This window comes from Phaethon lepturus, unplaced genomic scaffold (genome assembly GCF_000687285.1).
Source record: "Phaethon lepturus isolate BGI_N335 unplaced genomic scaffold, ASM68728v1 scaffold51158, whole genome shotgun sequence".
Lineage (NCBI taxonomy): Eukaryota > Metazoa > Chordata > Aves > Phaethontiformes > Phaethontidae > Phaethon > Phaethon lepturus.
In genome coordinates, this window is record NW_010557885.1 from 15,980 (window position 1) to 33,062 (window position 17,083).

General features: G+C 39.0%; 1 protein-coding gene across 1 annotated transcript; it reads left to right on the plus strand.

Annotated features, from left to right (window-relative positions):
- The first annotated feature begins 316 nt into the window (after positions 1-316).
- Positions 317-16,794, plus strand: LOC104625287 (protein FAM171A1-like). Its single transcript, XM_010292874.1, has 4 exons — positions 317-540; positions 6,027-6,119; positions 11,206-11,364; positions 16,398-16,794. The coding sequence occupies exons 2-4, from the start codon at positions 6,077-6,079 to the stop codon at positions 16,580-16,582; spliced, it is 387 nt and encodes a 128-aa protein (XP_010291176.1). The 5' UTR covers positions 317-540; positions 6,027-6,076; the 3' UTR covers positions 16,583-16,794.
- The last annotated feature ends 289 nt before the right edge of the window (positions 16,795-17,083 follow it).

The following is a 17,083-nucleotide window of genomic DNA, read 5'->3' on the forward strand; positions in this document are numbered from 1 at the left end:
CCTGGTGATGTGCTGCCCAGCCGCATGTGGGTCATAGGTGGAATATAGATGCCTCCACTGCTGGACTTAGTAGTAGGGCAATAGTTCGGGATCTGGTCTGGCTTGTGGCAGAATCTGCAGTGTCTCTAAAGAGTGACTGCCCAAAATGGAGAACTGCAGGCCAGGACAAGAGGTCGTACTTTGCGACCGAAGTGTCAGAGGTTAGCACTGAGCCCCATGTCTTTTTGGTCATTGGTGTGCTAGCATGTTCTAACTGCTGCCTCCTACAGAAGCCTTTTGGACAGTAATTGCTGTGGTTGTTTGTCATTACAGAAGTAACGCTGAAGGTCCATGTAAGTGATGCCAGCACACATCAGCCAGTAACTGAAGCCTTCATTGAGATTTTTACCAACCAGATCTCCATTGCATCTGGAACCTCAGGAGCAGATGGCACTGCCTTCCTCAAGTTTCAGTATAAGTTGGGCAATCAGCTGATAGTGACTGCTAGTAAACATGCATATGTGCCAAATTCTGCACCATGGAAACCTGTAAGATTGCCTGGTAAGAGATCTTTATTTTTGTTCTGAGGTAAGATTTTGCATCTAAAGGAAGTTACACAGTTTTGTATGATGTGTTTTAATGCTTGTTATCCTGGGTGTGAGGAAGAGCATCTGTGAGTTTCAAAAAAAAGCAAGGTTTCTTCCTCAGTTGAACTGTGGCATCAGGGCTGTAGAGAGATTCACTCTCCTCCTGGCTCTCCTTGATACAGTGCTACATCAGTTTTCAAACAACTGTTGGTGCTCTTACAGCTCCACAGAAAATACAAATCTATTCCAGATCTTTTTCTTTATCAGAACTCTGCTTCCAAATGCTTTGTTTCAGTAGCTGTGATACACTCATTCGTTTCTCTCCCAAGGTGTAGCAATAACTGTTGCACTGTAGGCTGTAGTACAAAAACTACTACTACTTTGTAGTAGTTTGTACTACTACTTTTTTTGTAGTACGAAAGAAGTCCTGGCCTTTCAGTTCTTGGCCGTGTCCATAGGACAGTTTTAATCTGCAATTATGTTGTCCAGATGTAAGGATTTTTTTCCAACTTACTTAGCATGGTTTGTTTGTTTTGCAGGCAAACAAATATAACTAATACTTGCATGTTAGTTTTTATTAGAATGGCTCCAAATTTTATGGGTAGTGGGAGACTTTACATCAGTTGTACAAGAGGGGAAACCGAGTCACGAAGACTATTTCTGTACTGCTAAATAGAACAGATTGAGGGTGGCTTTCAGACCTTGAGACGAAACAACTAGATGAGGGTCACATCCCTGGTTTTCAGCTGCCTTTCCTCTAATCCCAGCCACAGTTAGGTTCCAGGTAGTTTGGGAATGGTCCCAGGCTTGTATTGTATCCAAATCACACCTAAATATCACCTCAGATTTTATAATTAGCCCAGGCCAAAGCCATGCCAGGTTTTAAGTGCACTAATATTTAAGTAGTATAAATGATCCCAGGGCAGTGTTCAATCCCATGCCTTGGCTCCATTTTATTTCTTAGTATCAACATAGCCAGAGGGATGGTGTGTCTTGCCACAAGGTCAAGCAGCAAATGTATTTTCAGATGGGGAAAGGAACTTGAATCTCTTCAAACCTAGAATTATGCTTTAGGCATTTCTACATGCTCTTTACTTATCTGCATTCACTTGCTTCAGATAAGATAGACTGGCTTCTTCCACATTTCCTCTACTGTATTCTGCCATGTTTTCCAGCTACTTACGGAGCTATTAGCAAAGACTAAGCCAGGTTATTACATGCATAGTGAAAGAATAAGAAGCAACTGAAATGAGTAGCAGCAAGGAGGGTTTCAAATAAGTAAAAGGGAGCAATCTTTATAGCAGCAGTAGTCAAAGATTGGAACAGGTTGCCCAGAAAGGTTTTGAAATCTCTGTCTTAAAAGATACTCAAAACTTAATGGGACACCCTCATGCTTGATTGAAGCAGGTGACCTCCAAAGGTCTCTTCCAACCATAGTTGTTCTGTGACTCTGTTTAGAAATTTCCTTGGGGTTTTTTCTGTTTAAATAAGATGAAATGCAGTTTCTTCAGCATACTTCATGTACTTAAGACACAATCATATACGATTAAAGCATGCAGTAACCTTTTCTGGCCTGAACCTTTTCTTGTCTTATGTCTCATATCTTTCTGACTCATACCCTAGATCTTTTGAATGCAACCTACTCTTCCGTGGCCCAGAGTTTGTTTGGTTAAGTTTTTTGCTTGTTGCTTTTTCTTAAATATTGATTTTGAGGAAAGGGAGTCAAACATGACATTATTGTTTTGGTAAGTCATTGAAGTTTCAAGAACAGTAATTGTATACAGTTTCCACAAAGTATTTCTTTCCACAGCTGACGTGAGCTTAACTCAGAAAATAGATTCCTTTCACCTCTGATCTTCCCCTATTGAAACTGGTAGATAGTTTGCTATTGATTTAATTGGGAGTAGAATCCTTTCTTTAGCTTTCTGTACCTTGAACTTAATCCTTTCTTTGATTAAAGAAAAAACAAATTACAACTTGATATGCCCCATGTAGATTTAATAGGGCTGTTCTTTGAATTACTCCTTAAAAGGGACATGACATAAAAGTTCAGGCCCAAGATACTTAGGCTGTTACTTCTTGTGTTGACTAAGGTGCCTTTATCTTTAAAATCATTCCAAGAACTGTTTGTTCTGTATAGAATATATAGATATATATTCTATATGTATCTAAATGCCCTGTATTTAAATGCCTATCATGCTCATAACCAGCACAGTATAGAAGTTTTGAAAACCATGGAAGTTTGGTTGTTATTTTTAATCTGGGTTGAACGATGTGGAAAAGGCAGCATATTTAAATCTTGATTCTGCAGTGTGCAGTCTGGGCACAGCGGGGTATACAGCGGGCTCCTCATTTCCCAAAAATGCCTTTTAACAGTACTACTGGTTGTCACCCCACAGAGCAGATACACCATTCTGAACAGCATTCCACCCACGGCAGTGGTTTAAGCTCATGTGTTGTCCTGTGTGCTGTGGTAAATGAACTATGGACACATTTACTTCAAATGTGGAAATGATAACCGTGAGCAGGGAATAGGTTTGAGAGCTATAGGGTAGTAATGTTTAAAGTGCTGTCACAGGACTTTGCCCAAGGATCAGGATTCTTCCATCACAGTCAATATGCATTAGATATAAACTTATGCTGAAAAGCTGTGCAACCAGTGAACTTGTGATATTATTGTAATAACTTTAAGGAGTATAAGGAGTACTATTTAAGGAGTAAGCTAGTAAACTTTTCTTATATTAACCAAAATAATTATTAGCTCTTTACCACTTAAGCAGGAGGATTATTTATTTACATAGTGATAAATGGTAGGAGGAAAAGATTAAGATCTCTTTTTCCATTAAACTATTTATCAGCAGAGCCATGACTCCACTTATTAACAGTTCATTAATTTAACATCACTTGAGTTGTTGAAGTGTTCATGATGGAAGATGTGCTCATCTATCTGCTTTGAGCTACACGTAGATTTTTCTTTGTAAATAATTTTGAAGAAAAAAATTTGTGACTGGTAGTCCGTATGTAAGAGGACAATTTTGGAGCAGTGTCTGCGATGAAGAGAGGGAAGTTGCTGGGGCAGCACAGTTCAGACTAGCTGGTAGGGTCAGTCAAAGCAAACCATGGTATACCCTGTAGTGAAATGTAGTTCTAGGAGCAGAGGATGATCATGGTATTTCTGGGAGAGGAGAGCTTATCTGAAAAGCAGTGACTCTGCAGAAGACATGTGAGTCACGGTAGATGAATGATTGAAAATAACCTCCCAATGCAGCACTGCAAGAAAGCGGAATAATCTGATCCTTAGCTGTAAAACAATGTAAAGGCTAAGGTGGAGTATAGTATTTCAGAATTTGTCCTTGGTGCGGCCACTCAGGGAAATCTGAGTCCAGTTCTGGATGCACACTTCAAGAAAAATGTTTAAAACTGCAGGGTTATATCAGGAGTGATTAAAAGATTGGAAAACACGGCTTACAGGGAAAGACTTGGAAGTACTTAATTTATTTTGTTCACCAGAGAGAAAGTTCATGGGGTAATTTGATAGTAGTCCATCAGTACCCGCATAGAGAACAGGAAATGGGTAAGAGAACTATTCTGTCTAGCGGGTTTGTATAAAAAGAAGATCAAATGGCTGGAAGTCTAACCTCAATAAATTTTGATGGGTAAAAAGGCACACAGTTTAACTGCCCTCATAATTATTTACTAGAACAGTGATGTTGTGGTGTGTTCTTCACAACCAGACTCCTTTAAAAGAAAATTGGATAGTTTTTCTACAACATGTTTTCTAGTTTAAGCAGAGCTATTTGATTTGAAACAGTAATTAATTAAGAGGAGGCTTATACAGGAGTAAAACTGGATCATCACAGTCATCCTTCTGGCCTTAAAAACTATGACTTTCTGCCTGCTGAGAGAAGATTGTGCAGAAAAGCCCGGGGGAAGTTTAGAGGTTATATATGCATTATAGTCTGGCATATATAGAAGATGTTGGCACGGTTTATTGTATTGAGCTCCCCAGGGTGTCTAAATTATATTAGCTTTCTTCATATAAATTAAGTTTTTGGAGTAAAGACAAACAAATTTTGTAATTGTGTGGCCTTAGTGCTACTTACACTAAGCTTTATTATTTATGTTGCCTGATGTGTAGATCTGTTTCACACATAGAGCATTGGAAAGAAAATTCTCATCTGTGCTTGCAATAACGTGATTTTTTTTTTTTTTTTAATGTTCATATATGTTGTTAAGACCATCTCTTAGATCGTGGTTCTTATCAGTGTGTTTCTCCTAGTTTCTTCTCCTTTCTCGTGTGTTTCTCCCAAACACTAAAATTTCTGATCTTTAAAAAGAGAATGTATTTCGTAAAACAGAAATAGTGTACAGTGTCCCTCTTTGTAGCTAACATCTATATGGTCTCTTGGATTAAGTAATACATACTCATTTAGAGGAAATTTATGAAGCGCCAGAAAATCAGAAAAGCTTGCACTATTCTTTTGTTAATCAGATCTGGAAATGTCTTCCTCAGCTTGTGGTCACTTCAGAATGGGATGAGTTCTTTCCGGGTGCAAATGTGGGATTCTGCCCAGTTACTAAAAAGTATTAGTCTGCATTAATCTCCTCCTCTCCTTCTATCTTTGAAAGCCATGCATGAACTGCAGGCAGGTCTACTTCTTACTGTTTTCATGGGTGCAGGTGTCAGGTGTGCTCGGTGGCTAACTGTACTTATTTCTGGTCTTCTGGGTCTGAAGAACTTGGCATGAAGTTGTATCATGTTCTTCACTCTCCAAAGATATGTGTGCATACAGACATAGCCCCCCGTAAGGAATGTCAGTACCCAGTGACAAAGGAGGTTCTTGCAGCAAATAGCATTGTATCTGTCCCCTTTCACACCACTGGTAGAATGACAGTAGTTCTGCTACATATAGCACTTCTGTGGTGTAGGTGGTGACTTAGTAAGGACATGCTGTATTTTAAAGCAAATTATTCAGACTTAGTCATCATACTTTGCCTTTCTGTATGACTTTTTATGTAAGCATCTCAAAGTATTTAAAAGTTAAGTTTCATTAAAATCTTCCTGAGGTAAGAAGTATAGCCATTTCACAGAAAAATATATAATTGTCAGACTGAGCTAGTGTTTCACTCCTCTTTATGTAATGTCATGTCTTTCTCTGGAGCTGGGAATTATAACCTGAAATCCTGCTTTACACTGCACTCTTCTGTACTTTGAGCTACCATGCATGACTTGCAGGAGTCAAAGCATAGAACATGTTGTTTACTTCAATAATGATTACTCTGGCAATTTAATTATTTGGTTTAGAAAATGCATGTGACTTCTGTCATGTATACAATATGCTTTTAATAGTTTGGGTGGCCTGCTTTTGCAAAAACGTAGAAGAAAGTAAGTGCTGTTGTTGTTGGGTTATGTTTGTAAGAATTCAAATATATCCCACTTAAACCACTTCTCTCCCACAGTGTTCTCTTCACTGAGTCTCGGCCTTCTTCCCGAACGCTCAGCTACCCTGATGGTCTATGACGATGTAGTCCAGATAGTATCAGGATTTCAAGGTATGATGGTTTTTGGAAGTCGAATGGAAATTTGAGTGACACTAAACAAAAAGCATGACAGCCCGCTACTTTCTGAACTCGATCCCGTGGGTGAGACTGCTATTTCATGGGAACTTCTGAGTTCCCTGAGGAACACTCCTCTGTGGGATGGTTTTAGCAAACTGATTAATAGCTAAATTCTTCCCTAACTGCTGTGACTAGGGAATTTGAGTTACGTGGTAATAAACAAGTTTGGACTTCAGTGTGCTATTTGAGAGCTGGAGATTAAATTTCTTTCACTATCTGTTGGATGTTTTTTCATCTAGCCTCATTTAACCACACTTGCAGTAAACATTTTCTGGTGTTCTTATTGTCTAAGAATTTTCTCTGGTTTTATTTCATTTCTTCCTTCCTACGGGGAATGCCTTAGAAATTTAGGGCATAGAAAAATTGAAAATTTCTCACATCTGCATTGTTGCATACCCTATCTTTATAAACTTGCTTTTCTTAAGTACTTCCTGTGGACCTCTTATCAGACTGCCTGCAAACCTACATACTACAGGATGAAACCCACTGTATTAGAAGAATAAAGTTCGAATTACCTTTTCCTAAGGCCAAACACAGAAGTTAAAGCAACTGTAGTATCAGTCAGAAGAACACTGTGTTTTCTAAATTGCACAGTAAAGAATAAAATGTTATCTGACCTTGGGATCTGACCTAACTTAGCCCAATTGATGTAATAGCTGAGGTAAGTCTGCTAACAAAAGAACAGAAGTTTTTAAAGATACCTTGACAAGCCAAAACAAGGGGACATCCTTGCTGTGAGCACTCTTATTGTGCATAAACTATGTCTTATTCACGTGTATTATGATTACCATCATTTTAAACTCTACCAGATAGTTAATAAACAGAGGAATACTACCTTCAATAATATTCCAAGATAATCTTTTTTTATCTGAGGGAATACAATACAATTATGCCTTCCTGACGGAGGAAGGCATTTTTTTACGGTTAGAAACCATCCAGACAGAATAGGCTTTTCATTAACGATAGCACTAGATATGACTGGAGCTGAAAAAGCACTAAACAAAGTAGGTAGCTGATGGAATGCTCAGAAGGAGCTGGAGAACAGCACAGCTGCCGTACGTATATTCTGCAGTTTGAGAGCTGACATCTAACAGGTTAGATAAGATGGGTGGTGAACTGTGTTAAACCACAAGGGATTCCATTAGACAAAACATGAAAAGTTGTTTACCAACAGTATTCTACTAGCATGGTGTATTAAACACTCTTATTCTTATGCAAATGTGCTAATATTATGCAATTAACTTAAAAACAACAATCTTCTCATGTTTACAGCTTCCTTTCTTCAAAAAAACAGGGACGTTAAAGGGTTAGAGGGACATTTAACAGCCAAGTGACACTCATAAATATTTTCCACTTAATCTTTCTCCCTTCAGTGAATTGATCCAAGGTGTTCCCAATATATTTAAATTAGAATAATATAACTGGTTCTGCTGGTATAGCAGAGAAAGAGGATAAAGGAAGAAAGTGGTACCCAGAGTATTCTAAGGGTTGGAATTTAAACTCCGAGTCTTGCCCAGTAAAAACTATTTTATGGGACCAGCCCACGCTCCTTTTCTTGGGAATTCTCTTGTAATGAAACCTAAATGAAAGACAGCCTAGACATTGTACCAGCATTTGAATGGAGCCTCTCTAGTCTCGATCCAAAATCCTTGCGACCTAGTTTTTCTCTGTTATTTCTCCAGTTTATTTCTCAGTAACTCTGTGCTGCTTCAAAAGAGCTGATCAGGAGTTACCTTAGTGCAACAACGAGAGCAAAACAGAACTCATTATACCAGGAACAGACTGGGAACACTGGTGTTTGAAGCACCAGTCAAAGGGAAAGAAAGGCCTGTATAGTACAATAAGTTACCAGTTGCTTTTGAATAATTAATCAAGCAAGCAACTTATTATGCAATTGAGAAGTTTGTCTGAGTTGATGCAGCCAGCTTCATTTTCATGATGGCATTACAATCCGCCGCTGCTCTCTGTCAGTAATTGCGAGGGATGGAGCTTGCCAGCCGCTGGGTCATTTAAGTTATTTAATGCCAGCACAGTGATGAGCTGAACTTCAGCATTCAGTGAATGGGAGCTGTATGGGTACCCTCTATCTGCCTCTGACATAGGAGCAATCAGAGCATGAATTGATGGTACTTCAGATGTTACTTCACACAGATTGAAGCTCAAATGCCGGTGTGATGCCACATGTCACATCCAGTGTGACAAGAGGTGCCTTACAGGGACTCCTTGAGATGGTTACATCTTCAGGTGTGGGCTGTCAAACTGGAGCTGACAGCATTTGAATCTTGGCCGGTGTGTTGACAAGAGGATGTTTAAAGAGGGTAAGATCAGTGCTTAGCAGTCCTTTACCTCATGGCACTTGCCAAGTGGAAAGGGCTCACGTGCCAATTTTATACTTGAATGTGTTTGGGTTTTATAAGTCAAAACTAGGCATCTTCAGTAATAGAAGCAATAATAATCCACTCGTATTGATAAGTGTTGACTTATTGAAAAATAGTCTAAGAGTCTGGTCAGCACAAGTCTTTCTCTCCATTTTGCCACTGCCAGTTCCCTCAATAAGTCTATTCCCAAACATATGCCCCAAAATCCTCTCTGACCTCTGCTAAAGGAGTACGTTGGATTATCTTCTAGCAAGGTAGTGAGAGAGGGCAAAAACCTTGGTAGCTGCTTCCCTCACAAGCCTTTTGCTGGTAGCTCCCAGTCTTCTGCCCCTTTGAAGTCTCTTGCTGGGTTTGTGGAGACCCAACTGAGGATACGAGGGGAGAGTCAGGGTGAGTGGCAGGTTTTGGGTGACTGTTAATATCAAGGAGTTTGTTAATCTAGGGTGTGAATTAACTACTCTGCACAGATTTATTGTATGTGTATGCACTATCTGCAGAGGAAGCCATTTCTTCCACCTTAAAACTTGCATCCGACTTGATTGCTGTGCAGGTTTCCTGCCGGGTTTGGGGCTCAGCCATAGGAACGCCTTGTGTTGCTTGTAGGATTCATGAAACTGAGGTTGGCTTTCTAAGTCCTCCTTATCTAGTTAAATTTGGTAGCTCGTGGCTCTCCCAGTGCTACAAAACAACCATATTTTTAGTAGAAAACCCCAGAGCTTCGCATAAACTGCTGGGTGACAGACTCAATTACAGTTACTTTGTTTTTAATTCTTTATTATTTAGGCTCTTCGGAAACGTAATACTGGTTCTTGGCAACTTGAATAATTCATCTTAACCAGAGATTTAGACAGCAGAAAATCCTACAATTTTACATGGAACTGTTAGTGATAATCCTAATGGTGGTTTCTTTGTTGTGGTTTTTTTTTTTCCTGTTTTGTTACTGTGGATGCTTATCCCTGCGGGCCGTAGGATCCCGCTCAGCAGCGCAGTCAGAGGTTCCCGAGTGCTTGAGCAGATCTGTCCCTGAGGTACAGCAAACTACAACGGTACTGCAGAGCACTCAAGAGCTAAGTTTTCCCTGAGTTCATTGCAGTCAATTTATTTAGTCTTTTATGTTGTTTTCCATTTAAGCCTAGAAATTGGGTAAGGGAGGTTTCTTCCCATTTCACACGAGTGATGTTTAATGATTATCTTAAACACCTAGGGATACAGCTTGCTTGCTGTAAATACTTAAATGTTTCAGAAATTAAAAAAGGAAAGTTGTTTTACAGCATTTTCTTGCAGAATTACCAAAGAAATGACAGCTAAACAATGGTGAGCTCTTTGGAGACACTTGCCCGCCTACATAGCAATTTTTGTTGGCCAGTACAAAGTTTGTTCTGTGGAATTTTATATAAGTTTTCACATAGCTAGAGCTCCTGCTACAAAATAATGCAAGATTCCAGTCTCCTGGTTAATGACATTGGCAGTTACAAAGTTTAGGAGTTGTGAGTCAAGCTCTTTAATCTTGCTCTCAGCGAAGTTACATGTAACCTAAAAGAGCTGCCAGAGACTAATAGGGGAAAAGAAGAAAAATTATTTTGAGTTGACATCTTTGAACCACATACTCAAACGTGAATTAAGAAAAAAACGGTTTGCCTCTTGATTCTGTGCTGTGTGGGGAGTGTTCTGTGAATATTCAAAATGAGCTCTGGAGAATACAATAGCATTTGATTTTAAAATTAATTTGCATGTTGCACACACAGACTTGCAGATGGAGTCTTGCTGTGTGTTGTTAAAACAGTATCACTGGTGAACATCCATTGAAAAAGACTATTGACTTTATAAACTGAGATCTAAATGAGACATGAAGTGCATGAAAGTACATGACGCAGTCTTAAGTCGTGTTGCAGCAAAGACCCTTCAATTAACACGTAGTGATCTTGAAAAAAACACTGAAACTGTACAAGATGGAGGAAAAGAGAGAAATCTTACATGCCAAGTTATGTGGTTCTGTTTAGATGTGTTCTTTGCATGGGAAAATATGGAAACTCTTCTCACTCAGGCTTTGTCAAGTGAATCTTTTTATCCAGTGGTTTAAATAAAAAATGATTATTATCTCAGTACTACTGATAGTTAATGTGTCCAAAGCTTTGTTAAAATTAAATATGGAAATTACACAAGTTAATTGGGACTACAGGTAGAATTGTAGTCTCTTAGAAAGTCACTTTAAGGAGTGTAAACTAAATTTATCTTGCTGTTTCAAGAAAAACAGAATTTAAACAGAAGTGATGAAGTGGATGCTTTTCTAAGTTTTCACATGCCCTACCTCTGAACTCAGTTTTAATTTCAGTTCTATTCACTGTAAGAAGCGTATAATGAAATTTGAGGTGATCCTGGCAAATAACATGGTCAGAAAAGCTTCTGACATAAGATGCTTTCACAATTTTGCTCAGCGATACTTGTGGAAAAATAATGACAACTGCCAAATAAATGTAAAAATACTAGTTTTCCTCCTCTCTTATAATAGCCTTCTGATGTGTCTGTCCTTGTCAAGCCATTTCAATTTATAATGAAAAAAAAAAAGAAAATGCACTTCCATAAATATGAACACCTAACTACTCTGCCTGCTTTGGGTATAAAGTCACTTTTAATTTTTTTAGGTGCACGGACTCAGCCACAAGTTCACTTTCAGAGAAGATCTGTGAAATTACCAGAGAACACTAGCTACAGTGATTTGACAGCATATCTAACCGCAGCCAGTTCACCCTGGGAAGTGGACAGTTTTCCTTATTTGCAGGGATTAGATGGAAATGGAACAGGTAACACACTACTTTGTTTTTGCTCTGATTTCATTTTGGCCCAGGGATCAACTTTTGACCAAATCATTTTTTCCATTCCCTGTTCCAGCAAACATTCTTCAAAATTTGGATGACCTGACAGGCTCACCTGCCCTACCAAAATGCTGTTCCAATAAGCAAGAGGGCAAGGTCCGCTATCCCTTAAATGGGGCCACTGAATAGCAAAGAAGACGACTCCTTGGCTTTGGGAGATCAGAAAAGTTTGTTACACTTGTAGTTTAGAGTTAAGTCTCCAAATGTGCACATACATTTGAACATACAAAAATGCAGGTTAATGTGGAGGGACAAAAGAAAATTTAACTTGAGGATACCATAAATTCTTGCTCAATTTTTCTCTAAAATAAATTGCCTATATATCAAGGATTTAATACTGTTTTGTTTTAGCTAAGAGTTATTTCAATGGCTTTGTTAATACTTTTGAATCTAGCTTTAGCCAAAAATGTGTGAATTCAATTAGCCCCAAAGAGAAAACAATGAAAATTCATACTAGAAACATAACCACTGTTAAATTCAAAGCTGTAACACGTTTTTATGACTGCAACTACCTGTTACTGTTAATCCAGTTCTCATTTAGTCTTGATTGAAATAATTGTTGTTGTGTAAACTACAGAAAAATAGAAGAATTGGGCACAGAAGTCTTCAAATTCTTAAAAAACTGCTGTGAAAAGGAGAATAATGTTTTCTGTGTCCCTGTCGGGTTAGAAAGCAAGCAGTGGACTTTGCAGTGCAGCAAGAGAGATTCAGATGAGTGATTAGAAAACCTTGCTGTGGTGAGGATAGTTTAAGCTGTAGAATCAATTGCTTGAGGGTGCTGGACAGAGTTAGATAATCCCCTGTGAGGATGGCACGGGCGTAGCTGAGCCTGCTTTGAAGCAGGCTAAATAATCCCTTGAGGTCCCTTCCTGCTGTTTCTCAGGACACATTTGCTTGTGATGTGTTGATCTAGGTGATTTTGAATGCTAGGTTATGCATGTAAACAGCATGTACTGAGCTTGCTAGCTTTTCCTCAATAAAAAAAAAGGAAAAATAAATTTCCCTTTCCCTTTGTACAAATCCGAGTATCTCCTTTTCTATTACAATTAGAAACGTGTCTGCCACCTTACTCCAGTCCTTCTGTCTGCTCCAGTGAGTACATCTCATCCTATCTCGTTCTATGTCTCTGTCATTTCCCTATTCTCATGTTCAACCTTCAGTTTTCTCTGGCTCTTCATACTCAGACAGGATCAAATATCTCTTATCTTTTTTAAAACGAAGGAATGCACTTGATCTTACTCATCTGTCTACTTCCTCATCTCCTTCCCTTTTATCTCTAAACCTACTGAACAAACTGTTGGCAATGTGTGTGGGATTCCTCTCCCAAATATTTCCTTAGTACTCTGCAACCCAACTTCCCACCCTTGCATTTATTTAGTGAAAACAGGTCTTGCCAAGATTTCAGACAATGACCTGTCATGGGAACTACACAACTGGGCATCATCTTTCTCCTGCTTTACCTCCTTAGCTTCCTAAAAAAAGAGATGAACACACCCTTGGTTTTTTAGTCTTCTGTATGCTTGCATGACAGGAACTTTTCTACTTGAGCATGGGAGCCCTGGATTGGACTTTTATTAGCCTTCAAGTAAAAGTATGTCACAAAAGACCAAAATGATGGGCAAAGAAATGGGGTTTAAGAGACTGAGAAGAGCCTTGTTTTCTGAATACTGTAGTATTCAGTGTGATACAATACAGACTACAAATACAATATATTTGTATATGCATTATAGTATAGGTGAAATGTCCTCCATTTTTAGTAGCAGTTTCTACTGCTGTGGAAACATTAAACATTAAAATCCTAAAATTGAATTCATTTCTTTTTCTTCATCTCCAAGCGACTTGGTGAAGATTCCACCTGAAAAACTTTTGAAGGCATAAAAAATGAGATCACCACCTGCTGGGCATTTTTGAATATTTCTGTTCTCAAGAGAAAAAGAAAAATGTGTACAAATTTTAGAATTCTGAAAAAATTTAGCATTAATTTGCATGGGAAATTCTTGAGTGGTCCTGAGCATTGTCCCTTCTCCCCTCTCTCCCACCTCTCCTTCCCCCCAGTTACTCTTCTGTTCTTTCACAGTTTACTTACATGTCTGTAGAGTTTTGGAGAGGTCCTCCCATTTGTTTCAATCAGCTCAGTTTTCTGGCTAGTATTTATCTGGAGTGACTTTACAGTTGCTTTAGTTAAGACCGATTCTCTGTGAGTTCCACAGTTTTCACAAAATCCTAGCTGGGTGTTGAAGTAGTAATATGGAGCAATGAAAATTCATTGCATGAATCGGCATGTTCCAAACATGAAAATTCAAAGAATTTAGCTGCAAGTAGCGACAAACCTGTATAGTGTTAGCGTACTGTTTGTATTAATCACCAGTTGGAGAGCAGTGAGATGGTTTCACAAAGTCTTGTCCGTTTAACAAAACTAAGAAAAACTTTCCATCGTCTGCAGTAATGGACCAAGCTGGCTAATAACCATTGCTCCTGCTGGTTATGTAGGCTGTTTGTTTCTTTATGAAGAGTCAAGTCTAAGTCACAGTGGATTTTCCTCTGATTATTTTTAGAACTCTTCACAGGTCACTAGATGTCAAAAATTACAGGAAATAAATGAAAGCTGACATTTATTGAAGTCCATTCCCATTTAATCTGTGCATGTGCTTATCAGTTTTATAGCATGTGAGAGTTTCATAAGCATTGATTTTAATTTACCTTCACAATGTAAAAGAGAAAAATTTATCTTTTTAATGAGCATTTACACACTGTGCAAGATAGCAACCTTAAGTATCCTTTCTTCTTGCCAGACATCAGTGGATTTCAGAAATTTCTTCTTCTTATATTATAACTTGTTCAGCCCAGTACTGAGCAAAGTGTCAGTGCATCTTAAGTGAAAATGTTACTAAGTGTTTCACCGTCAGAATGCTTTTTCTGGGGCTGAAAACTCATTTTTACAGATAGTAGGCAGATATGCTTTATCAAGACAGTAATGAAAGAAAAATTCAGAACTTTCAATATCTAAAAATAAGTAAAATACCAAGTATAATTTAAGCTTAGATATTAATCTAAATGTTTCTAAAATCTGAAGTTACACCTTTTGTCATTAGGAATTTGTATATGCCAAAATGTGGTCAGGTTATGATACTTAGCAACAGGAATTTATTGCTCTGATAACAGCCTGAGAAACTTAGTGTCCCAAGTCCAGTGACTTGGGGACAGGCAACAATCTGACAGAAGTTATAGGTATGCATGGCAGAGGCAGCGGATTGAACTATCAGAAATAAAGGAACAACTTTTTCCCCACCAATTCCTTCCTCTGTCTCTCTGCTTTATATTCTGAGGCTGTAAGGAATGATACCATGCATCACTGGAGTCTGTAATAAAAATGCTTGGGTAGGCTGGCAACCTTCTCCTACACCCTGGCTGAATTCCCAAACCTTATTTTTCTGTTTTTTTCTCCCAGTTATCTCTTGCTCTGGGGCCACCTTCAGAGTGCCTATTTTCTCAGCACTTTAATGCCGCTGGAAGATGTGCTTCTGCCCCTCAGTTCATGCTAGATCAAAGCGGGGTGTATACCCCCTGCTCGTGCTTTCATCCATCCTTGGCCCGGCAGTTGTGCAACGGTGGCACTCACCTTTGAAATCTGGGGAAAATGCGTGTCACAGTAGAAGCTATAGTAAATCAGCCACACGCAAAGTTACTTCTGGTTATTTTCCGTGTCTTCAGTTTGGCACCTCTTGCAAAATTAAAAGAATTTAAAATTCTGAGGAGTTTTGCCTTTTTTTGCTTTTCCTTTGCCGCTCCCACTCCCATTTCCTGGTGATGTCTTAACTTTGGTGAGCTGTTACTCAGAGACATCGAATTTAATAAAGGCCATTCCTTGAGACTTACTCACTGTTAAGAGAAATCCTAAGGGTCTTTCTGCTTTCCCACTGCCCCCTGAAATGTGCTCATCCCGATGAACGCCGGCGCCGAGATGGTGCGTGTTCCTGAGGCCGCCTTGGTGTTGCAGGTGGCATACCGCTGTTGGGCGCAAATGTGCTTTTACAGGCAGTTTAGGCTGCTGTAAGGCACCAGGATTACCGGAGGGGCAGTACCCCACTCTCTGCCAGCCAGGCACCCCTGCTCCTTCTCTCAGGTTAGCCCCACAGCAGGATGAGCGGCTGCAGAACCTGTGGAGCCAGCACGAAGGAGGCAGCAGGGCTGCTGCTCTTAGCAGCAGTGTGGACCGGGGTGGGCTCAAGCCCCTTACGAGACTCGAAGCTCCATCCCTTTGATTTAAACTACTACAGCTATCGCTTTGAGCTCCAGATCTCCTTGGTTTTAAACCTAAAGCTTTCTTTCCCCCTGAATACATATATATATCTTCGTTATGATTCCCTGTCATTGATTCATTTGGTTAAATGGTCGAAGGGTTATAACTTTTTTTTTTAAATCGTGTTGTCATGGAGTAATGTCCACTGGCATGCAGATTAAATATAAAGAGTAATTATTATCTTCCATAGACAAGAAGATAACAATGTGTATCCTAATAATCCATTTTGCTTGGTTTATTTCAGTGAAAGGCCAAAGGAAATACATCCTGGTATTCTTAAACATACGACCAATCACCCTTGCAGTGTTGCTTGTTAGTTATAATATGGACTTATGCAAATAAAGGCTTGTGAGGTATTTTTTTGGCCGTGATTATGGCTGTGATACTCATATGTATTTAGTTTAAGATTAATGAAGATGAGAAAATATGTGAAGGAGATTTTTGCATTGTAATTTTCTTGTCTTCAGAATTTTCCAAAATTAAGTAAAAAAATAGAGTAGCATATAAGTCTCGGTTGTTGTGAGTTTTGTAAGGTAGGGAAGATTACTACTATCATCCCTTGAGAAATGTGTCGGTCTAGTACTGCAGTGTTGAACCACGTGAGTGTATCTTAAATTCTGGGAAATTCTATAGTCACAATGTTCATTCATTCTCTCGGTAGGAAACAGCACTAGGTATGACCTCACCCCTGTCACTGCAGTCAGTGTTCATCTCCTCAACAGCGATGGGTCTCCAATCCCCGTGAATGGCCCCATCTATGTCACAGTGCCTCTGCCAACAAGCAGCAACTTGAAGCACAATGCACACGTTCCAGCATGGAGGTTTGACCAAAAATTTGGTAGGTAACATCTAAAGGTGATTGCCTAGATGGCTTCATTTGTCTGAAACTAATGTCTCACTGCATTTATTATGTTATATGTCATATTATTATTATGTTTGTTATGTTTTAGAAAGCTGTTTTCTTTCTAAAAGGAGTGAAGACAGCGTTTTATTAATCGAGTAATTTGTAGGATATATGCAAATATACCTGAATAGCGTTGTATGCCACTTCCAGACAAATTTTTTTTGTAAATGTACCATTCGTGATTACTAAATACTTCATGTAAAAACTATCTTGAAAGAACTTTATTTCACCCGGAGACGGAAGCAGAGGGACGTATTTGCTGCAGCATTGAGTTGGAAGTCTGGAGAAATGGAAACTAGCCTTATCTTTGCTACCAGCCAGCTATCTGACCTTTGATCCGTCTCTTGTCTCTAGCTCAGTTTCCTGCCTGTCAGATAGGAAACATAATACTGACTTCTTTTGTAAATCACTTTGAGATTGACTAATACTATCACAAAGGAAAG